The sequence below is a fragment of the Mustelus asterias genome, chromosome 8 (genome assembly GCF_964213995.1).
Source record: "Mustelus asterias chromosome 8, sMusAst1.hap1.1, whole genome shotgun sequence".
Taxonomy (NCBI): Eukaryota; Metazoa; Chordata; class Chondrichthyes; order Carcharhiniformes; family Triakidae; genus Mustelus; species Mustelus asterias.
In genome coordinates, this window is record NC_135808.1 from 102,552,377 (window position 1) to 102,578,248 (window position 25,872).

General features: G+C 41.1%; 1 protein-coding gene across 1 annotated transcript in view; it reads right to left on the reverse strand.

Annotated features, from left to right (window-relative positions):
- The window catches only part of mast2 (microtubule associated serine/threonine kinase 2), a 409,139-nt gene that overhangs the window by 190,244 nt on the left and 193,023 nt on the right, over nt 1-25,872 (reverse strand). Inside the window, 1 exon segment of the mRNA XM_078218609.1 lies at nt 22,453-22,484. Within this exon segment, the coding sequence (XP_078074735.1) occupies nt 22,453-22,484 (32 nt within the window).

The following is a 25,872-nucleotide window of genomic DNA, read 5'->3' on the forward strand; positions in this document are numbered from 1 at the left end:
GCTTGTGTCATCAAACAGTGTAAATTAACAAGTGGACCAAGTAGACCTGGTCACTCGAGTTTAAGGTAAACTCCAGTCAGGAGTCACTGTATTAAAATTGAGGCCACCCATGGCATTTTGAAAACATATTCATGATTTATTTCAGATTTCAAGGATCCACAGTATTTTCTTTTTTATTTCCATGATCACCTTTCAAAGTTCTCAGATGGATACACACTGTCTGCAAAATCATAGGATCCCTACAGTGCAGAAGTGGCCAATTGGCCCATCAAGTCTGCACCGACTCTCTGTCAGAGTATCTTACCCAGGTCCTCTCTCCCACCTTATCCTTGTAACCCCACACATTTACCATGGCTAATCCATTCAACCTACAAATCTTGGGGCACTAAGAGGCAATTTAGCATGACCAATCCACCTAACCTGCACAATAGAAAAATCACAAACTAGAACTGGTCAGTTGGAAACAGTACAAATGCCAACTGTAACCTCTTAATAAAAAATTAAATTTCTGTAATTTTCTGGCAATTCTCAAGCAAGTTTGGTTTATTCTGAGGCAAGCCACTAGATGGAGATAAATGCATAGCAGAAACCTACAGGTTTCACATGAGATGGGGAGCTCACAACTAACACATCATTCATCACAGTGCCCCATCTTTAACCTGCCAATCACAGTATACATACATACATGCCAGCAGCATGAGTTTAACATAAACAGATAGTATCCTAAGAACGCTGTCCACATGCCCAAATTTCAAGCCCAAAATCAGTGCAGAACGGCATCCAAATGCCACTCATGTTCTAACATGCTCCAGCTGTGATTGATGGCAATACTCATATCATTCATGCATGACTGGAAATTTCTGCTCAGGAACAATTGGGTCAATAGCAGTAGCATGTTAAGTAGATGCTGCTCAAAGGGGCTGAGGTGGGAGGTTGGAAGCAGACAGAATTGGAGGGAAAAGGACAAGGCTCTTTTAGAGGGGGACAGGAGGAAACAGTGGAAATGTCAAGAACAGCTTCTGCGCTGAGATGGGGTTGAGAAAGAATGAGAGAAGCCAGCAGCACTTTGAGAAAAAAAGACTAACGGTGACCTAAGCTGGGTCAATGGCCTACCACACATCAGCATAGTTCAGGAATAAGGCCAGATCATGTCTATAATTATTTAAGTGTAGAATCAAGTTTGATGCCAGGGGATTCTCTCTTCCCAGAAGGTTATCTTGCACTTGAAATAAATCAACCAGTGATTGTGGATTCACTGTGACAGTTCCTTGCTAATTTTTCGGTGTACAAAACATATGTAGATACTTGGCTGTGTACATCTTGATCACCACGATCTCCTGAATTCACATTGATTGCTTTTGTGAAGATGTGGGGTGGAAGTGAAGATCGGAGACATTAAATGGCATATGTTGGCCTTAATCTTGCTTTTCTTGTTGTTGCTTTTGAACTACAGCAGTTCATTATTCTGCCTTTCACACCTCCTCCGGACCTATCCTTTGTTTCTTTACTTATTCCATGACCACCCCCTTTTCTTCTGCCCCGTCAACTCTTTTGACTTTTTCATTTCTTTTGCCCGGTCAGAGAACTTTGCTTTTGTTCTTTTCCCACCCTCCCCCATTTCGCCCACGTAAAAGCTATGACATTTCTACTGCATTACAACCTGAAACGCCAACTTTGTTTCTCTCTCCACAGATGCTGCCAGCCCTGCTGAGTATTTCTAGCATTTTGTGTTTGTATCCCTTGTGCGTTCCTTGCAAGAATCCAACCAAGACTCTCTTGAGCATTAACATTTAAAAATATTATGCTTTTAATTGAGATTTTATTTTCCTATTTTTAACACCAAAGTAACTGACCTCACATTTCCACACATTATAATACTCGATCTGCCATCTTGCTGCCCATTCAGATTAAATTTCATCTGCCATTTCTCTGCCCAATTTTCCAGTCTATCTATATTCTGTATTCTCTGATATCCTTCATCACTCTCCGCAACTCCACCAATCTTAGTGATAGGATCCATACACATTTGGAACTGAATGGTCTTATTAGCGACAGACAGCATGGTTTAGTACGAGGGAGGTCATGTCTCACTAATTTGATTTGGGGTGAACTAGGTAGATGGATTCAGAACTGGCTTGGCCATAGAAGACAGAGGGTAGCATTAGCTATCATCCGCAAACCTGCGAATCAGACCAGCTATGTTTTGTTCCAAGTCATTTATATATATTACAAACAGCAGAGGTCCCAGCACTGATCCCTGCGGAACACCACTAGTTACAGACCTCCATTCAGAAAAACACCCTTCCACCGCTACCCTCTGTCTTCTATGGCTAAGCCAGTTCCGAATCCATCTACCTAGTTCACCCCGATCCCATGTGATTTAATCTTTTGCACCAGCCCACCATGAGGGGCCTTGTCAAATGCTTCACTAAAGTCCATGTAGACAACATTCACAGCCCGTCCCTCTCAACCATTTTTGTCACCTTCTCAAAAACTCAATCAATCAAATTAGTGAAACATGACCTCCCTCGTACTAAACCATGCTGTCTGTCGCTGATAAGACCATTCAGTTGCAAATGTGTATGGATCCTATCTCTAAGAATCTTCTCCAAGAATTTCCCTATCACTGACGTCAAGCTCACTGGCCTATAATTATCCTTTCTATTCTTCTTAAATAATGGGACAACATTGCCTATCCTCCAATTCTCTGGGATCTCACCTGTGGCCAATGAAGAAACAAAGATTTCTGTTAGAGGCCCAGCAATTTCATCTCGTCTCCCTTGTTTTCACTTAACCATCTATATGTGTATCCTCCTCACAGCTAATATTTCCACCTGGAGCTGTTTATTTAGCAAATTCAGTAAATCACTTCCAGTGGCTTCATATAAGCTGTTAATATAGATTGTAAATTTTTGATGTCCCAGCACTGATCATTATGGCATTCCTCAATGATGTGGAACCCCAGCACATCAATGCCAAAGACAAGTCTGAAGCATTTTTAAGTGTCTTCAGCCAAAAGTCCCAAGTGGATGATCCATCTTGCCCTTCTCCTGAGGACCCAGCAGCACAGATGCCAGCTTTCACTCAATTTGATTCACTCCACATGACTTCAAGAAACAGCTGAAGGCTCTGGATACTAAAACGGCTATGAGCCCAGACAACATTCTAGCAATAGTACTAACGATGTGTACTCCAAAACAAGCCATGTCCTTATCCAAGCTGTTCTAGTACAGCTACGACACATTTACCTGCAATGTGGAAAGTTGCAGGACGAACCCAATCTGGCCAATTACCACAGTCTATTCTAGATCATCAGAAAAGCAATGGAAGGTGTTGTCAACAATGTTATCAAGCAGCAATAATTTGCTCACTGAAGCTCAGTTTGGGTGCTGCCAGGGTCACTCAGCTCCTGACCTCATTATAGGCTTGGTCTAAAAAGCTGAACTGCAGAGGTAAAGTGAGAGTGACTGTCCTTGACATCAAGAGAACACACGAAGCAAGTGTGGAATACAAGGAAAGTAGAAAGAAACTTAAGCAAGGAGTAAGAAGAGCTAAAAAGGGGTCATGAAAAAGCATTGGCCAGCAGGATTAAGGAAAATCCCAAGGCTTTTTACACATATATAAAGAGCAAGAGGGTAGCCAGGGAGAGGGTTGGCCCACTCAAGGACAAGGAAGGGAATCTATGTGTGGAGCCAGAGGAAATGGGCGAGGTATTAAATGAGTACTTTGCATTAGTATTCACCAAAGAGAAGGACTTGGTGGATGATGTGTCTGGGAAAGGATGTGTAGATAGTTTGAGTCATGTTGAGATCAAAAAGGAGGTATTGGGATTCTTGAGAAACATCAAGGTTGACAAGTCTCCAGGGCCTGATGGGATATACCCCAGAATACTGAGAGAGGCAAGAAAGGAAATTGCTGGGGCCTTGAGAGAAATCTTTGTATCCTCACTGGCTACAGGGGAGGTTCCAGAGGATTGGAGAACAGCCAATGTTGTTCCTTTGTTTAAGAAGGGTAGCAAGAATAATCCAGGTAATTACAGGCCGGTGAGCCTTACATCAGTGGTAGGGAAATTATTGGAGAGGATTCTTCGAGACAGGATTTATTCCCACTTGGAAATAAGTGGACGTATTAGTGAGAGGCAACATGGTTTTGTGAAGGGGAGGTCGTGTCTCACGAACTTGATCGAGGTTTTTCGAGGAAGTGACGAAGATGATTGATGAGAGTAGGGCAGTGGATGTTGTCTACATGGACTTCAGTAAGGCCTTTGACAAGGTCCCTCATGGCAGACTGGTGCAGAAGGTGAAGTCGCATGGGATCAGAGGAGAGCTGACAAGGTGGATACAAAACTGGCTCAGTCAAAGAAGTAAGAAGTCTCACAACACCAGGTTAAAGTCCAACAGGTTTATTCGGTAGCAAATACCATAAGCTTTCGGAGCGCTGCTCCTTCATCAGATGGAGTGGAAATGTCAGTCAAAGAAGACAGAGGTAGCAGTGGAAGGGTGCGTTTCTGAATGGAGGGCTGTGACAAGGGACATTCCTCAGGGATCAGTGCTGGGACCTTTGCTGTTTGTAATATATGTATATATATATATATATATATATATATATTATATATAAATGATTTGGAGGAAAATGTAACTGGATCAATTAGTAAGTTTGCGGACAACACAAAGGTTAGTGGATTTGCAGATAGCAATGAGGACCATCAGAGGATACAGCAGGATATAGAACAGCTGGAGACTTAGGCGAGAGATGGCAGGTGGAATTTAATCTGGACAAATATGAGGTAATGCATTTTGGAAGGTCTAATACAGATAGGAAATATACAGTAAATGGCAGAACCCTTAAGAGTATTGATAGGCAAATGGATCTGGGTGTACAGGTACACAGGTCACTGAAAGTGGCAATGCAGGTGGAGAAGGTAGTCAAGAAGGCATACGGCATGCTTGCCATCATCGGCCGGGGCATTGAGTTTAAAAATTGGCAAGTCATGTTGAAGCTTTATAGAACCTTAGTGAGGCCGCACTTGGAATATAGTGTTCAATTCTGGTCGCCACACTACCAGAAGGATGTGGAGGCTTTGGAGAGGGTACAGAAAAGATTTACCAGGATGTTGCCTGGTGAGGAGAGGTTGGAGAAACTTGGTTTGTTCTCACTGGAGCGACGGAGGTTGAGGGGACACCTGATAGAAGTCTACAAGATTATGAGAGGCATGGACAGAGTGGATAGTCAGAAGCTTTTTCCCAGGCTGGAAGAGTCAATTACTAGGGGGCATAGGTTTAACGTGCGAGCGGCAAGTTTTAAAAGAGATGTACAAGACAGATTTTTTACACAGAGTGGTGGGTGCCTGGAACTTGTTGCCAGGGGAGGTAGTGGAAGCGGATACGGTAGTGACTTTTAAGGGGCGTCTTGACAAGTACATGAATGAGATAGGAATAGAGGGATATGGTCCCCGGAAGCGTAGGGGGTTTTAGTTAAGTCAGGCAGCATGGTTGGTGCAGGCTTGGAAGGCCTAAGGGCCTGTTCCTGTGCTGTAAGTTTCTTTGTTCTTTTATTTGACTGAATGTGGCATCAAGACCTATAAAAATTGGAGACAATGGGAATAAAGGGGAAACTCTCCACAAGTTGGAGTCAAACCTGGCACAAAGGAAGATGTTTGTGGTTGTTGGAAGTCAACCATCTCAGTCCCTGGACATCACTGCAGGAATTCCTCATGATAGTGTCCCAGACCCAATCATATTCAGCTGTTTCATCAATGACCTTCTCTCCCTCCATCATAAGGTCAGAAGTGGAATGTTGCACAAAGTTCAGCACCACTTGCACCTCCTCAGATACGGAAGGAGTTGGTGTCGACATGCAGAACAACTTGGTCAATATTCAGACTTGGGCTGATAAGTGGCAAGTAACATTCACACTGCACAAGTGCCAAACAATGGCCATCTCCAACCAGAAAGAATCTCATCATCTTCCCTTGACATTGTGATGATAGTGTGCTTTAAGAAATAGATGGATATCATGTTCATTGCAAGGGGTATGTTTAGAATTCAGATGTGTTTTACAGGGTGCCGATTTATCTAGCAAAAGTTTAAATTGGTAGCTGGAGGGCAGGATAAGTACTCATTTTAGACCTGGAATGTTTTAAGCAGAGCTAATGCATTTGTGTTTACTTAGGTCTCCCCTGGGGGTTTCAAAGTAAAGTTTTGATTAGGTTGATTGACAGGGACTGAGTCATGCGCTTAATCGGAGGAACTAGGCTTGCAGGCAAGAAAAAATGTTAAGACTGCTTCATTTTTCAATAATACAAGCAGTTTGCTGCCTGGACTGCCAGAAGAAACACGTGTCTCTGTGTCTCTCTCTCCAAAGGTGTTCTGAAAGCTCTAAGACTATTAACTTGAGACAAACAAGTATGCCTGTGTTTTGGTAACTAATTTTAAAGAGAGGGTTTAAGTCTATAAGAGGAATATTGCTTGAATTGGAACTCTTGAGAGGTTAGCAATTAAGAATTGTATCTTGTCTTGTTTAAGTATTGTTCAATTGTTGAAGGTTAAGCTAATTAATTTGTTATAGTTCAACAGTGTTGCGAAACAAAATTTGTTTTGAAAGAAGCTTGCCAGTATGTCAGTAGAATCACGCCTGGAGTGAAACGTCATATCCTCACATTAATGCCAAAATAGCAAAATTCAATAGCACTGCCATTGCCAAATCCCTCATTCTCAACATCCAAAGGGTTACCATTGATCAGAAACTATGCTGGACAAGCCACATAAAATACTATTGCTACAAGAGCAGGTCAGAGGCTTGGAATTCTATGACCAGTAACTCACCTCCTGACTCTCCAAAGGATACCCAATATCTACAAGGCACAAGGTAGGAGTGTTACGAAACACTCTCCACTTGCCTGGCTGGATGCAGCTGCAGCAACACTCAAGGAGCTCAACACCATCCAGGACAAAGCTGCCCATTGATTGGCATCCACCACCACCTTAAATATTCATTCCCTCCACCTCTGATGCACAGTGGCAGCATACCATCTATGAGATGCACTACATCAACCCGCCAAGCCTCCTTAGACAACACCTTCCAAACCAGTGACCTCTACCATCTTGAAGAATAAGGATAGAATAAGAGAACACTGTCACCTGCAAGTTCAACTCCAAGTCACATACCATCCTGGCTTGGAATTGTATTATCATGCCTTCACTGTCAAAGTCCTGAAACTCGCTCCCTAACTGCACTGTGGGAGTACCTGCGCCACAGGGACTACAGTGGTTCAAGAAAGTAGCTCACCGCCACCTTCTCATGGGAAGTTAGGAATGGGCGAATAAATGCTGGCTTAACCAACAATGCCCGTGTCCCATGAATGATTTTTTAGAAATTCTATTCATTGCAGCCTGCATCCTTGAAAATTACCTGTTTATCCCCATTCTCTGTCCATTAACCAATCCATCAACCATGCTAATGTATCATCCCCAACCCAACTCCATAAGCTCTTATATTGCATTTTAACCTTTTATGTGGCACTTTATCAAATGCTTTGAAAAGCCAAGCATACTAAAATACTGGCTCTCTTAAATCTACCTTACTAGTTACATTCTCAAAAAACTTTGAATAAATGTGTGCGCAACTTTGGTCTACAAATTTAAGGAAGGATATACTTGCATTGGAGGCAGCACAGCAAAGATTCACCAGCCTGGTGCTGGCCTGAGAAGGTTGATATATGATGAAGGCTAAGTAAATTGGATCTATATTCTCTGGAGTTTAGAAGAATGAGAGGTGATCTCAACGAAGAGGTTTGTTGATGCAGATCCCGAGATGTTGCTTCCCCTGGCTGGGGAAGCTAGGACAAAGAGGCACCATTTCAGGATAAGGAGTCAATCATTTAGGATTGGGATGAGCAGCAATTTCCTCACTCAAAGGGTTGTGAATCTTTGAAATTCTCTACCCTCGAGGGTTGTGGATGCACCATCATGGAAAAGATTTAAGGCTGAGATGGGCAGATTATTGGTCTCTGAGGGAATTATGGGACGTGGGGAGCAGGTGGGAAAGTGGAGCTGAGGCAGAAGATCAGATCTAATTGTATTGAATGGTGGAGTAGGCTCAACAGACCCCACATAGTCTTCTGCTTCTATTTCTCATGTTCTTATGGACTAAGATAGCTTGCAAACTTTAAAGGTAAATTTTACAAGTGTACACTCCCATCCTGTCAGGAGCATTTTCCATGATTTTCTATGCATTCATAAAATGTGCCCCTTTGTGTAGAACATCAGCAGCATTGTGAAAATTCATTACAATAGATTAATGGAAGGGGAGTGCTGCTCACAATCTATTCAGCACATTGGCAATGGAACTGAAACTGAGCATCGTGATGTCACAGCTGGGAGCAGTTCTATGCAAAATATCTGCCTCCAAGTAACTGTTTCTGATATATTAATAACTGCAAAGCAATACGTAGGACAGGGATGGGTAATTAAAAGACACTGTAAAGTTAATATCCTACCAATGTACTGAGAGTACGTTAGAGAGAGTTAATTTTTATTCAGCATTGTCTTCATCCCGACAGACCTATGTCACTTTAACAGTGGAACTTTTCAAGGTTGAATGTTACTAATACACAACCTGGAAGCTAACAGAATGTAATTGCTATTAGGTCATAAGCCACTTGTTAAATTGCTTGCACTTAGTGATCCCAAACCTGCAAACTCGTGAAGTACATGCTCCACGTTCCTCCATTGGTCTTTTGCTGTGATTTATTGTTCAGCATTTGTCTGTGCTCACTCTTTCCCTCTCCGCAATCCACCCCCGCCCCCACCCCATCCCCCCAAAAACCAACCAAAAGCGTTTTTTCACATCTCCAAAGGTCTACGGGTTAATGTACCATCTGTTAAAATATGAAGTTTCTATTTAAGTTGCATTTTACTTTAAAATTCTCTGCATATTCGGGGTACTCTTTGCTACACATCCAGCTCTTCTTGTGGTGTCCATTGGTCATCGTGTTTCCAGGTTTTCCATTATTTCCTCACTGTTTTACCTGACAATGTATCTTTTTGTCAATTTACGAGCATTAGTTTAATCTCATCTTGTTTAAATGCACCAAACCAGCTTTAAAAGAGTGTTTGTGTGAACAACAATTGAGGTTAAATTCAACTATAATGATATTATTGTCGAGACTTGCATATGAAAATGGCAACTTTGGAAAAATATCAGAGAGCTCTTTTGAACCTATGCATTCGTGCCCCAAAATGGAAATGAGAAACAATAAAAATACTTTGCTACACTGCAGGGGAAATTAGAGAAACAAAAACAACACTTAGTATTTGTTTTGTTTTGTAGTTGAGCAATATCAGAGTTAAAGAAATCAGATTACTCAGCAACCAAAGAGCTTTAGTGATCTTTTCTCCTTGTGTTGAGCTCTCAAGATATAATGGCAGCCACCTGAAGCTACTTGATTAAACTTAATTTCCTATTTCGATTTTTACACTAAGGAGCGGCACGGTGGCACAGTGGCTAGCACTGCTGCCTCACAGCACCAGGGACCCGGGTTTAATTCCGGCCTCAGGTCACTGTGTGTGTGAAGTTTGCACATTCTCCGTGCCTGCGTGGGTTTCCTCCGGGTGCTCCAGTTTCCTTCCACAGTCCAAAGGTGTGTGGGTTAGGTTGATTGGCCAAGCTAAGTTAACCCTAGTATCAGGGGGATGAGCAGGGTAAATATGTAGGGTTACGGAAATAGGGCCTGGGTGGGATTGTGGTCAGTGCAGACTCGATTGGCTTAATGGCCTCCTTCTGCACTGTAAGGATTCTATGATTTCCATCTTACTGCAATGGTGGGCCAACACACAATAAGAATACCTCCTTGCGCTCCAGCAGGTTTCAAAAACATCTTTTTTTTTACTGCAGTTCAAAAGTAGTTTCACTACATATTTACACACACACACACACACACACACACAGTCGCTATGCTTGAGGTCTAGTCCAGAAAAGCTGCATTGAACCCAATGACCTGAGGTATATATTTTTCAAAGTTTTGTAGAAATCCATGAAGCCGTACACACGTTAAATACATTTCAGCCTTTACAATGCTGTGAATGCCCTGATCAATAAATTATACCAAGTCTACCTATTTTCAAAAACAACTTTACTTCCATTTGAAAATCACTCAAGAGTTTATCTTGGTATTTAATTTTGATTCCATAAAATTGTGTCTTCGTCAGCCAAAGACTCACTGCGTGTACATGACAAATTGTTCTCCTCAACCGACAAAAATGTCAACTCAAAGATAATGTTCACTTCTTTCAACCTGCCCCCATGCATCTAATTAGAATCTGGTGCCCTTTAACAATGCACAGAGCATTATTATTGAATAGGAGGCTCAGATTAATTAGTTAATCTGAGAACAGCATATTTATTTGCATGGTTTTTCAGGGGATATACATTTAATGAAGAAAAAAGATTTGGTTAACTCAAGTAGTAGACGACATTCTGATGTTGTGCAAAACCAAACTGTTTTAATGCAAGTCTCAAGGATCATTGTTCTTCGAGAAACTTAGTCCTGGGATCAGTTTCAATAAATTTCTTTCAAAAGATCATTTCACTGAACATAAAAATTGGTAGAGATTCAAACCATCCTGCACTGTCAATGTCAATTATGATTGCTGAGTGTCACAAAAGAAGCCAATGCAATTGTGCAAAGTCGTCAGGATGTAATGCCAAAAGAGTAGTATTCAAAACATGATGAATGTGACACCATTACTCTGACTGAAAAGCAAACAAGCAAATTGTTTGCAAAATGCAAAAATAATTTTGGATCTCAAATAAAATGAAACACAAATACCAAGGTTCCAAAGTCACTGTTTGGTTCTTCAATACATCAATTGCTATTCCAACTCATTTGCATAATTTTTTTTTATACAAGATATACAAAATCCAATTCAATTCTAAAGTCATATTCAACTCAAAACATTAACTCTGCTTCTCTTTCCACATACGCTGCTAGGCTGAATACTTATCACCTTTTCTCCTTTCCTTTCAGATTTTCAGCATCCACAGTACTTTGCATTTGTTAAGCAGGTTTAATGACATAGCAATAGTGAAAATTAAAATTAGTAAAACCAATGACTATTTTTCTTTTCCCGACATCATTTTGAAATCATCGAATGGTTACAGCACAAAGGAGGCCATTTGGACTGTTGTATATGTGTCAACTCTCTTCAAAAGCAATCCAGCTGGTCCCACTCCCCACCCTTTACCCCGGTACTGTATTTTTCCCCTTCATGTATCATAGAATCATACAGTGCAGAAGAGGCCCTTCGGTCCATCGAGTCTGCACCAGCACACGAGAAACACTTGACCTCCTACCTAATCCCATTGACCAGCACTTGACTTACAGTCTTGAATGCTATGACGTACCAAGTGCTCATCCAGGTACTGTTCAAAGGATGTGAGGCAACCCGCCTCTATCACCCTTCCCAGGCAGCACAATCCAGACCGTCACCACCCACTGGTAAAGAAGTTTTTCCTCACATCCCCCCTGCCCCTCATCTTGAGCCTATGTCCCCTCGTGACTGATCCTTCAACTAAGGGGAACAGCTGCTCCCTATCCACGCTGTCCATGCCCCTCATAACTTACTAATCCAATTCCCTTTTTAAAGCCTCAGTTGAATCGATCTCCACCAACATTTTAAGGCTATACATCCCAGGTGACTCACTGCATAAGAAAGATTTTCCATATGTTGTACTTGATTCTTCTGTCAATCATCTTAAATTTCAATCCTTGCACCAATTTTCTCTGTTTCTTCCCTAACTGTGAGAGAGATTCAAAATACCCTGGGACTAAAACATTAATAATGACTATTAAAACAGAGTGGATTAACTTAGGATAAGAATCAGATTGCTTTTTACATATATTTTAGAGGTACTGTCTGCATAGAAACACATATAACCACAGTTAGAGAATTTAAACATGCATTTTTGAAAAGTGCATTATTAAAAGGACATACAGCTTGACTAATGGCACAGAGTTCTAAGGCATCATGGGAAAATAGTTCAATAAAGTAAACCACATCCTTCATAACAATACACTCACAGAAGCCTAGCTCTTATCGGCATGGACCTTATGAATAGAAAATTCATAAGCCAAGGTCAAAGCTAGCAAACTCAGACAGCTTAATGAATAGACAAAGCCTTCAACCAGATAAGATGGTCTGGAACCCTAACAGGTGGTCATGGGAAAGGCAGTCAGAAATCACTCCTAACCACTGTTCCCATGCTATCAGAGGATAACTGTAATTGGCCAAGGTATATGACATTTACTAATGATTGACCTGTACTAATGATGATTGGTTCATTTCTGACTGGGATGAGCCAGCGGGCATGTAAAATGACATTTGGAAATTGTACAATTATATTGCCAGTGTGATGCTACTTCAGAGAAGTGTTGGATCACCCAGCCCTTCTCTCCCAGCGTATGTTGGTCAATAAAGAAACGTCTTTTACCAGGATACTGTAGTCGCGGTAAAGTTAAGCTAAAGTTAAGCTCAATACTTAGCCTCTGAAAAAAACCCCAACACTAACTACTCCATCAGGACTCCTTATAATTTTGAGTACCATGACCAAATTTAATCTCAACCGTTTCTGCTCCAAGCAGAATAACGTTGGTCTCTCTGATCGGTCTCTAAGTCTCTTCATCCCTGGGCCTATTTTCATAAATCTCTTTTGCATCTTTTCTGAGGCTTTCACATCCTTCCGAAAGTACATTGTTCAGAATGGAGGCCAAACTAGAATGTTATAATGATTCATCATGACTTCCTTGCTTTTGTATTCTAAGCCTCTATTTGTAAAGCCCAAGGTTCCATCTGCTTTTTAAGTTGCTTTCCCCACAAGCCCTGTCATTTTCAATGAATTGTGTACATATACCCTCAGGTCTCCTGGTTCCTGCAACTCCTTCAGAATTTCACCCTTTCGTTTAGGTTAGTTTCTCCTCATCCTTCCTACCAAAATGTGTACTATTTCACACTTAGCTGCATTAAATTCCATCTGCTATGTGTCCACCCATTCTACCAGCCACCTACATCCCCTTGAAGTCTATCATCATCCTCCTTAAACGGCACTGCACTTCCAAGGTTGATACCATCCACAAATTTTGAAATTTTGTACTGTACACTCAGGTCTAGGTCATTAGTATAGATCAAGGAAAGCAATGGTTCTCAGACAGGCCACGATATATCTGCATCAGCCCAAAAAACATCATCCGTTCACTATTCTCTGTTTCCTGTCACTTGGCCAATTTTACATCCATAATGCCAATGCCCCTTTTATTCCACGAGTTCCAATTTTGCTGACAAGCCAATTTTGTGGCAGTTTATCAAATTCATTTTGGTTAAGTTAATTAAATATAATTTGCCGTTGATAAATCCATGCCGACTTTCCTTAATTAATCCATACTGTCTAAGTGACAGTTAATTCTGTTCCGGATTATAATTTCTAAAAGCTTACCCACCATCAAGGTTAAACTGACTGGCCTGTAGTCACTAGGTTTATCCTAACACTGTTTATTGAACAAAGGTGGAACATTTTTCGTCTGTCCTTTGCACCAGTCCTGCTCGTAACTTCTCAATTTCCAATCTTACTTCGCTCAGAAACCTAGAATGCATCCCACTTGGACCTGATGGCTTATAAAACTTGACAGCCAGGCTTTGCAATACCTTCTTTTGTACAATTATAGATTCATCCTTCATCTCTGTCGCATCCTCTTTTGCTGTGACTTTACAAAGGAAGATGATGTTGCCAAAGCCAATTGCCAAGTGCTTTTTAGCATCTCTAACACGCTCTGTGTCTCCGTTCATAGATTCAATTTTTTTGGTTCCTCAATGGCCTCACCCTTCCTCTTTTTGGATTCCCTTTTCTGTTGGCTGTAAGACTATTCTCATGTTCTGTTTGCCCTCTTTTTTTTCCCTTTCTACTGCCCTCTGAACTCTTTATATACAGCCTAGTTTTCACTTGTATCATCAACCTGACATCTGGCACCCACTTTTGCTGTTTCATCTTATTCACCAACTTTGTTGTACAGGGAGCTCTGGCTTTGTTTGCCCTACCTTTCCCCAGCATGGAAATGAACTTAGACTGTACCCAAACCATTTTTTCTTCAAAGGCTGCCCATTTCTTGATTATAGTTTTGCCTGCTGACCTTTGATTCCAATTTAACCAGACCAAATCTGTTCTCAACCCACTGAAATGAGCCCAACTCCAATTAAATATTTTCTTTACTCTGGCTTGCGCCAGGCCCTTTCCCGCAGCTAGTCCAAATCTTAATAAGTCGTCTCACAACACCAGGTTAAAGTCCAATAGGTTTATTTGGAATCACCAGCTTTTGGAGCGCTGCTCCTTCCTTAGGTGAGTCAAACCTTATGATACTGTGGTCACTGTTCTATGGCAGTTCCCCTTCTGATACTTGCTCCACCTTATTCACCATAACCACACCCAGCAATCTAGTTCATTATTTATTGTTGCTGTCAATTTAACTCCTGATTTGTTGTATAAACAATTACTGGGGACATTCAGTTGCAAACACTATACAGATTCGGTGTACTTCAGAAGAGTAAGGAGGTACCCTAAAGCGTTCTTTGGGATTAGAAAAGATTAACTTGAGCCAATGAGAGTTAATGTTTCCAATGGTTGGAGAATAATAATGAGTACCACTATAAGGCAATCACTGGAATTTCCCCTTTTTTCTGCCATACTCCACCTCTGTCCCTGTTAAAAAAAAAAAGTTCAACAAAGTGGTCGGTGAAACACAAAGAATTAACTGTCCATCTCCTCACTGCGCCCAGGAGGATCTGGAGATTAGCATCACTGGTTCAGACATTTCATTCAAAATGTCAGTTTTAGGACTGCTAGAATATTTTTTTTCTGCTTTATGTACAATTATGGAATTTAATCCTGTTGTGGCTGAGTTGCTGCCACAGCAATTTCATCTTCTGTCCATCAATACTGCTTTAACATCTCAACCTGTTACGCATGCAGAAAAATTGATCAGGAGGTTCTCTGAATAGTTGTCAGACTGAAATATTACAGGCTGTCTTTCAGGAAGAGGTAGATAGTGGCAAGAATAAATTAGTTCAACGTGCAATATTTTAACTCCATGCCTCAAATATTTCTTATGCATATAATAACCAGTGAGCTTCACATAAACTACTTTTTATGGACATAGAAAACTTTAAATATACCAAGTTTTGAAAAGTGTTCCCTAGTCTATTACATACTATCAGTGGGTTACCAGGAATGTTGGCTGGGCGACATTTTAATTTAGATCAATGGCAAGGTAACCATCTGAAGCCCACGTTTTGAAATTGCTTCCTAGCTGTTAATTCTAAAATAATTTTAATTAGATGTTTTAGGTCAGTTTAATGCTGGTAAACTTCAGTGTGGGTACCAACTGAGAGTAATTCCTCATAATAATGTCAATAGAAGTTAGAATTCACACAAGGATTAACCAATAGGTCGCCATTTTCAGCCACTTGCAGATTTATTGAAATCTGACTTATTTTCATTACTCAAGTGATCCTACTACATTTATATTAATTTAATCTTGGTTCTTGATTGCTATTTTATTTTTATTAATAAAAACTACTTTTATGGAGAAGCTGTAGGAACTATATTCAGCACGTCAAGCAGCACTTATAAAACTCATACTTTGGGGAAAGGTGACATTTGATCCAGGTTTTCCTGTCAAGATAACAGTGAAACTGAAGGCACAGACCTTAATTTATTGATAGAAAAGACTTGATGTGGCGCCTTTCATGACCTCAGGACTTCTCAAAACACTTTACAGCAAATACTTCTTCAGCATAGTCACTCCTGTAGGTTGGAAACATGGCAGCCAATTTGCACACAGCAAATTCCCACAAAAAGCAATGTGCTAGTGATCAAATAGCCTAGATTTTTGTGTGATATAAAAGGAGGGATATTCCCCTACTCATCTTTCAAAATAGTGCCATGGAATCTTATTCATCACCGAGGGGATAAACGTGGCCTCGATTTAAAATTGCATCCAAAAGACTGCACCTCTGACAGTACTGCACTGGAGTATCAGCCCTGACTTTTGCACTCAAGTCCTGGAGTGGGACTTGAACCCACAACCTTCTGACTCCAAGTCAAGGGTGTTCACCAACTGAGCCATGGCAAATGGTACCGGAAATCCACGCAAAGGGGAAATGTGTGGTTAATCTCAAAAAGTCAATAGTTGCTACCCAAGTTACAGCGCTGTGCCATTCAACATCAACCTCTCAAAAAAGTCATCTGGCTCCGAAATGCTTTGAATGGTGTGCAGTTGCTGTATTTGCATGGTATATAAAAATTGAACTTGGCACAGAAAGTTCAGGTTTGTACATTTCCTTTCTGTCTTTCTTAATCCAATCTTCCTTTCTCTCTAATTATTTTTTTTCTGCACTGCATGTGATATATTCATCCACTTCTTTTTTTATCCTTGCACTGTTTATTTCACAATCCTTCGATCTGATTAAGGAACAATGCTGCTTTCCCTGTCCACTTATGGGCGGCATGGTGGCACAGTGGCTAGCACTGCTGTCTCACAGCACCAGGGACCCGGGTTCAATTCCCAGCTTGGGTCACTGTTTGCACGTTCACCCTGTGTCTGCATGGGTTTCCTCCGGGTGCTCGGATTTCCTCCCACAGTCCAAAGATGTGCAGTTTAGGTGAATTAGCTGTACCAAATTCTCCCTCAGTGTACCGGAACAGGCGCCGGAGTGTGGCGACTAGGGGATTTTCACAGTAACTTCACTGCAGTGTGAATGTAAGTCTACTTGTGGCTAATAAATAAACTTGACTTCAGGTCCTGGTAGCCCACTTTCCCAGTGACGTTATCAGCTTGTACCTTCAGCAAACTGCCATGCAAAAAATTAATGTGTGTGAGAAAAGGCAGATCTTACTGGCACCAAAATCTGGGTCAATGTCTTGCATCTCTGTTTTGCAGGGCCTTGGGTTTACAGAATCACAGACCTGTTTCTTTAGGATTAGGATCTACCAGCAGTGCTCAACCTGTTGGAAAATGTTGTCGCATGCATCTTTGGACGTTGTGATTCTCCTTCCTTCCTTGTGTTTCGGAAACACCCTAACTACCATGTGTCATGCTTTCAGTGGCACTGCATGAAAGTAGTCATGCCAGGATGATCAAAAGGCAGTAAAATGCTATCAGCCATAAATGCAGGAACTTTCACACTCAGCAAGCAACATCATCCTCAAAATGGTCTCGAGATACTCTGGATTAATAGAGGGCCAGATGCAAAAACAAGCCCCATGCTCCAAGAACACCTGTAGTGGCCATGCTGCAAATAACAGTGCCTCAAGTCTGCCCCAGTTTCTTTCATTGCATGTCATAATGCCGACTCTGAGATGCTGTCACGGAATGGCAAGGAGGTTGCAACTACCTTGAGCAGCATCAACTTCACTTCACCAGCCATCAACACACAGCTAAATGAGGAGCTATGTTATAACTTGACTGCAGATTCAGGTATGTGTATCAATGGTTTCACTATCTTCCTTCCCCTTTCGGCTCGGCAAAACTTGCAATGGAATGAAATGACTTTTAAGTGTACCCTAAGTCGGTAAATAGCCTTGACTCCCTATTTTAACATTTCCCTTTAATTATCAGGATCCTTTAAATGTCATCTGCCAGCCACTTTCTGCACTCACTCTACTCAAAACTTCGGCATGGCAAACAAGCCCCCAGAGGACAGAGGAAACACTTCAAGGGCACCCTCAAAACCCCCTCGAAAAAGTGCAACATCCCCCATCAACACCTAGGAATACCTGGCCCAAGACTGCCTGAAGGAGGAAAATGGAGGAAGAACATTCGGGAAGGAATTAGACATCTCAAGTTTCATCGCCAAGACTAAGCCAAAGCCAAGCACCGAAGGTAGAAGGAGCATATGGCAGCCCGGGCATCCCACCCACCTGCTCCTCCAAACACTGTCTGCCCCACCTGTGACAGAGACTGGGTCACACATTGAACTCCTCAGTCACTAGAGAACACATTTTTAGTGTGGAAGAAAGTCATCCTTCACTCAGAGGGACTGCCTAAGTAGAAGGTGAAGGCCAAATGATCAAACTTCACCTAAAGTTATAGTTATGAAATCCAAATGGCAACAGCATATTTGACTTCAGACCACATAATACCTGTTTGAATCAGAGTACAGAACCTAACTCACATCAGAAAAAATGACTTTTCAGGCAACACTAAACTGCCTCTATATTTTTTAGTGATTTGAAGATTGGCTTGGGTTCAAAAATGAAGCTTTCATACTAGTGCAGACAGAATAGTGTTCTGAAACTGGAGATAAAGGAATGTGCTAGATAAGGGACAATAACTTCCCTACGTTACAGAAGTAAGATTTCAAACTTTCTTTGCATAGGATGCATGCAAATATTGGTGATATGCCAAGGATTCTTATTTTTTAAAGAAAAATAAAGTAATTGGATGGAATTTTAACTATGATGCGCCATTCCCGGTGGTAGAACAGGAAGGTGGCACCACCGCTCTCTTGCTTTTTTGCTGGTTTCCACACTATTCAAATTCAAATTTAAAGCTTTGGCAGCATGCATGGGAGATGCTTGGGGGACACAGTGGGGAAGCTTTCCAGTGGCGAAACCCACTGTCAACTTACAGTGCAGCAAGTATGGATGGGTTATAAAAGAACCCCTTGGACAAGCAGGGAGGCTCTCTATCACAGCCACAACTTTCCTGTTCAACTCCACTGGTATTAACATAAGACTGGTTGAGAGCACAAAGGTCCTATAAATCCACCTTCCACTTGTAAATATTTCACATTACATTGGCTTCATTTTATTGTGCACCATCACTAATCTGTTGAGACTAGCTTCATCAGAGGGCAGGCCCTATGTTTGGCATGCATTAATGGTGACAAGGATTTAGGGACATTTATTTTGTGAGGAAGAAACATTGTTGTCTTTTTGCATCCACTCTTTATTGAATGTTCAATTAATGTTCAGTTTGTACTCACCACACTGTGGGACATGGCTGAACTTGTTCAGCTGGCCCTCCATTGTATGCACTGCAAAGGATATTCATAGAATTATAGAATCCCTAAAATGCAGAAGGAGGCCATTCGGCCCTTCGAGTCTGCACCGACCACAATCCCACCCAGCCCCGATCCCCATAGCCCCACATATTTACCCTGCTAATCCCCCGACACTAAGGGGCAATTTACCACAGTCAATCAACCTAACCTGCACATCTTTGGACTGTGGGAGGAAACCGAAACACCCAGAGGAAACCCACGCAGACACGAGGAGAATGTGCAAACTCCACATAGACAGTGAGTGACCCAGCCGGGAATCGAACCCGGGTCCTGGGCGCTGTGAGGCAGCAGTGCTGACCACTGTGCCACCGTGCTACCCCATTGTCTGAGATCACTCAGAGTGGGGTTAATTGAAATGCTGTCGGTGACCTCAAGGACTCTGCCATCCTGAGATGGACCCACATGCCCTTTAGACCCTTCCGCCCTCCTTTAACTGACTGTTTCCACCAGCCAGCTCCACATCCAGAACACCTGGCACTCCCCACTTCACTCTTCCATGCCCCCAACTCCACTCCACATTCTTCCTCGCTAATGACTCACCCTTGTCAGCCCAAAGCCTACATACAAGCCACCATTCTCCTGCTCCCTTCCCTTGGGCTGCAAAGCTCAACAATGAAAACCATTGACCTCAGGCATTGTTGGACACCACCTTTAAACAAATATGAACTGGGCGCCACAAGATCCTTGTGCGCCACTGGCTTTATCCGGAAAATAGGACAAAATTACAAAACGTTTTGAACATTGACAGTCTACAAATGTATTACAAGTAGGAACTCGCCACAGGATGGTGCAAAGCCTAACCCATCACAAATACACCGCTAAGTTTATCTATAATTTGAACTTGCCATTAGGAAAGCAAAATTTCAACTTCTGCATAATTAAGCCCATCCCATTTCCCACTCTTGCAGGCCCTATAAAATCCCGCCACCTACCAATAATTTCAGCAATGTATGCAGCAACATAAATAACAATTATTTTAAGGAAAAAAAAAGAGAAACAATTTGGAACACAAGGTATTTGAAACATTGGCCATAACTTCTTCAGAGTGGCAATCAGCATTGGACTGCCACCCCATACCGACTTATTCACGCTAAAATTGTTAAACGCATGTCTGGCCCAACCTTTCTGCCGCAGGCCGGGTGAGATTCAGGCAGCATAGCAGGTCCCCTCTCCAGCAAAAGAGGACACGCGCCTTTCTTCGCGCACCAGCTGCCTTAAAGCTGGTGAATTTAAAGTTGAAGTTAAAGTTTATTTATTAGTGTCACAAGTAGGCTTACATTAACACTACAATAAAGTTACTGTGAAAAGCCCCTAGACACCACACGCCGGCGCCTGTTCGGGTACACTGAGGGAGAATTTAGCATGGTCAAATCACCGAACCTGCACATCTTTAGACTGTGGGAGAAAATCGGAGCACCCGGAGGAAACCCACGCAGACACAGGGAGAACGTGCAAACTCCACATAGACAGTGACCCAAGCCAGGAATTGAACCCGGGTCCCTGGTGCTGAGAGACAGCAGTGCTAACCACCATGCCTCCCCCCCTCCATTTAAAGATCCCATTGATAATAACAGGCGAGGGAGCAGGTATTTCTCGAAGGCAAGTGGATAGGATGTGGTGGATAGCGGTTCAGGCATGGGCACGGATCAGGTTGTGTCAAGGGACCAGGGTGGTGGAGGGGGATGGGGAATTCCGTGCGGGTAGAGGGTTTAGTGGTGAGAAATACCATTTTGGAGGGATTGCCTTGACTTCAAAGTGAAGTTAGAAGTGCTTTTATTTATTCTAACTCTTTCAGAGTAACTATTAGCGTAACATCATTCAAAGTTAGCAATTTAAATTGTTTTGTCAGATGGCCGCCAGGACAGCTCAATTATCCAGGGGAAGTTAGCACCTCTGGAGAACTGCCACATAAACCCTTACCTGGGAACTTCAAAGAGGGATTCCCTAGCGCATCTTTGGGGTACCCCCCAAATGCAACACTGGGGAGCCAGGAAGTTACAACTATATTCAAAGCACTGTCACCCCAAATGGAAAAAGAAGTATGATGACTTTCATCAACTTTAGTTTTATTTATTTCTGAAAGAGATAGCTTCCCCTCAATGATATTTTAATCTCATCGTAAAGTTGATAGCCTCCCAATTTAGATGGCTAATGTTCAATACAGTTTAAACTTTCCTTGAAATGTATGCTGTACCTAACTTAAAATTGGCATTGGCTGACAACAGTGAAAAGGTATTCCCTTCAACAGCACTGGCATCCCTTGCCCTGAAGTGGACAAATTTCACCACAGGTAAGTTTAGAAAATTAGTAGACACTGCAGGGACCCTGAAGTTAATATGATAAATGCAGGAAAGTTAAAGGTTAATTTTGTGTTTCTGCTAGTGCTGTGCTCACAAAACTAAACTTGGTTGACACCTAAAACATTCCAGAGAAGAAAAATTCAAGATTGTACTGTAACAATCAGATAATAAAACAGTAGATAAATGTGTCACCATTCTTAGTTTCGCTAATGGTTAGTTGGTTAGGTATCATCAGCATAAATATAAGACATAAAAACCAGAAGGTGCCAGGTGCAATTCACTTTGTGTTGAACAAAAGTTAGTCACAAGTGAGGCTTACATTAACATTTAAAATGAAATTCCCCCAGTCACCACACTCCGGCACCTGTTCAGGTCAATGCACCTAACCAGCACGTCTTTCAGACTGTGGGAGGAAACTGAGCACCCAGAGGAAACACATGCAGACACGGAGAGAACATGCAAACTCCACACAGACAATGTCCCAAGCCGGGAATCGAACCCGGATCCCTGGTGCTGTGAGGCAGCAGTGCTAACCACTGTGCCACCATGCCGCCCATAAGGCACATCCTACTCTTTGGAGAGTAGGATGTGCCTTATCTCTGATATTCTTTAGCGTTGAATAGGCCAGCAACATTCACTGTCTAGACTCTCATAAACATATCCACTTTTGGCATTAAAGGAAACTTCTTGGAACCAGCATGGAGCATACATGGGGGGCATGGAGTATATGTGGGGGTTCCATTTGACGCCAGAGCAGATAGTGAAACCAAGTATGAGATTAGATTTAGGAGACATAGAGCTGACGTTGGAAATGGAAAACTATTACACTGATTCAGGAGGGGATGGAGTGCGAAAGGACTAAAAACACTTCACTCTGTTGAAATAAATATATTTCACTTGACTTGGTAGTGTTTGATACAAAACCTGCAGGCCTAAAATGGAAAGCGTTGAGTTAACTTGGGGTGCAAATTCACAAACAAAGCCTTTAAAACGTGCAACACACCAAAGTCATGAGGCTCCAGATGTAATTAGTGCATACTTACAAACTTCCTTTTCTTGGCAAGCTTAATTCTTTCTGTAAAAGAAATAAAAGTATGCAAATTATTGTAACAAATAATGTTTTCATTCAGCATTCAGTTTCAATACAAATTAATTTTTAAAACTAAAGCATCTATAAATTTTATGTGCTGAACTAGTTGGTTCAATAAAATGACATCTTGGCACAGTGGACTTCAAAGTTAAATTCTGTCTTTCTCTTGGATGACGTGTCATCTGTCATTAAGAACCAGTAATCTACTGTTGATGGAATACAGATGGTTAATAAATCCATTTTAAAATATAATATAAACCATTTACTTGCAAACCTTGCAACAGCAAATGCAAAAAAAAATGAGAAACTTAAACTTTTCCAGATGGTTGTTTGGGACAAGGATTAGAACCTGATAAGACCATATTATCTCCAATTTGCTTCAATATCAACCCCAAGATCAATGTTGAATTCAGCATTCCACAAATTCACATCTAACTGTGGTTAACTTCTCATGTTTTCTCCATTCATTCATGCGTCCTACTTTCTTTTCCAGCAGTTGGGTGGTTTGAAGCAAACCCTCAACTCTACAATGTTTAATTCAACATTGAAAAATTAATTGACAGTGAGAAAATTAATCAAAAATGAACAAATTATCTAAATTTACTTCTTATAAATATTTCGTATTCCATTTAAAGTGCCCCAAATCTACCATTAGCATGGTTAACTCAATTTGTAATTTCTGTGAATATTTTTTTATGGCAGGCAGCAAGAACTCACCCATTTTCTAAAAAAGGATTATTCTGAACAATAGCATTGGAGAGCAAGCATTGCTTTGATATATGCAAAGCCTTGCATGTCACACCAATTCACCGATGTAACACTAGGTGGCAGTGAGCACACTGCTACTCACCTAACACCTCAGGGTGAGAAAGGACAATAGGAGGAGCAGCAAACTCAGAGTCAACAATTACATGGACACAATTTTATATTACTTTCCTTTAAATTGCTATAAACTAAAGTAATCTCTTTGTTAATGTGCTCTTTTCCCATTTTATAAGACACCCATTTTGCTCTAAGGATTGTAGCGAGTGCATGCAAAACAAAGGGGAAAACTGCAATGGCAGTTTCCTGATGTTTAAAAAGATATTTTAATTTAATGAGTGCACAGAATAAAATGATCATTTTCATAACTAAAAGTCCAAAGTCGTGTCGTAAAATACTGTCCTTTCCATTTTCTGCATGCGCCAATATGCAAACTACAGGTTCAGTTTTGTGCAATGCTATCAATTTGGTCCAAAATGTTCACGAATGTACCAGGATAACTTCAGCAGCAATTCAGGAACACAACAGTCGCAGTTCTTTGGTTAACTCCTCAACATGGCTGCTCAATGAAACATTATTCGTTGCTTAATAGTGCGTACAGCCTTAGCTTTGAATTAGCAAACATAGGGCCAGAATTTCCTTGCACTTCATGTCCTGTGGCACGATATTCCCTCAGAAGGCTCCATCTTCTATTTCAAGCAATTTGGTTTTAAACTACTTGGTCTCAGTTGTGACACACAACATGCTCCAAACATGGAGGAACCTTCACTCCTTATAATAGAATCATGCGAGTGCGCTTGCGGAAGGTTTGTTTCCATTAATATTTTTAATTTCACATCCCCAATTATTAAAAGATAAGAAAGAAATGAAACCCCTTGCCTTAAGAAAACAAAAACTGAGGTCGAAACCAGAGTTGCCACTAAAATTTACTCAAATAGTGCTCTTAGAATAAATCTTCCCTGTTGCATTCTCAATGATGTCTATACAAGAACCCATAAATATACAGGCCAGTCAACTCATAGACAATTGCTAACAATTTAAACCAGTGCTAGTTGATTTTTGCACTAACATTGCATGTAAAGTACTGAAAGTACCAAACCCCTTTGTCTAATGAGCATAAAAAGTGAAAAATTTGAACGTCTGGTCTAATGTCTCAGCATCTTAAATTACAATTATATACTTAGATTAGTGAAAATGTAAATCACATCTTGACTGAAGCGTGTTCCATCATTCCCTGTCCAACAACAACAGAACACTGAACCAAAAGGAAGCCAAATTAAGCTGACGCATCACAGGAGCCATTAGGCTTTTAATATGTTTTATTTTTCATCTGTTCTGTGAAGCATAACATATTTCCCCCAGGTAACAAATATGATGCATGATTATTGTTACTTTAGTTCCGAATTCATCATCATCATTAACTGATCCTGAAAATTTTTAAGGCTCTACAGATGGTAACATTTTTCATTTACACTGGAAGCTGAAAGCCATTTAGCAGAGGCTTGTCAGCAGTATATTTCAATGACGTTGTCCACATCTTGTTCTGGAAATAATGAAACCTATAGCCAATAGTGCTGCGTCAAGATTTGAGCATTCATAATCTGGATAATTGTGCACTTTAGCTGTCAAGTCAGGTACATTATCTACATTATATTGGGAAGCCACACAAGCACTCAATCTGAAGGTCAGCAATTCAATCCCTTAAATGCTTTCATCTATTAAGTGTATGTAATCTTAGCTCTTGCTTATGCAATGTGTATTAATTAATACTTCACCTTGTCCCTATTGACAATTTCTTTGTAAATTTACCTTCCAACTCTGACCAAAACAGGAGTTACATAATTCTATTATATAATTTATATAACCATAGATTGCAGTATATAAGTCAACTTCAAAGCTTGGTGAAACCTTTCCAAAAACGGGGTTGACTTGTATGTCAAGTATAAAATGTGAACCACTTGTGTTGATCCAGGAGGACACATTTCTGTTCAGTAGTTGCCATATGCAGTCAGCTCTGTGTGCACTTGTCTTAAACTCCAGCACACCTTCTTGGCAACATGACCTGTATCGCCTGCTTGATCCCATGCCCCAGCTGATAAGGTGAGTTCAACATGCATCTCTGAGCTGAAAAGTTGAGGCCAACTTAAGCAAAAGTATAGCCCTAAACATGCATTTATTAGCTGAAAAATGGGGGTCGACTTATATTCCAAGTACAAGCCTACTCATATTGACACCAAAAACTGGTCTTATACGATGGGTCGACTTTATACACTACAATCTACAGTTAATAACTTTAGCGATATGACATTTGTGCTTACCAAAACAATATGTTAAAAATCAGCAAACAGATTAATTGCACATTGATTGTACATGTGTTACAGAAACACAGCTAAATTTGATGCTATAATTAATGAATTTTGGAATAGTGTAGTCCAAGAAAAAAAGCCACGACTTGTTCATATTTTAATAGAGTTAGCCACAGCTACACCGTTTTGCAAAGTCTAAAATAAGGAGCAAAGAAGTGTTAAAAATTAAAGTTATCTGGCAAATTCATTCAACTCTTGTGCCTTTCAACAAATAAAATTGTTAACCACCACCAACAAAGCACATT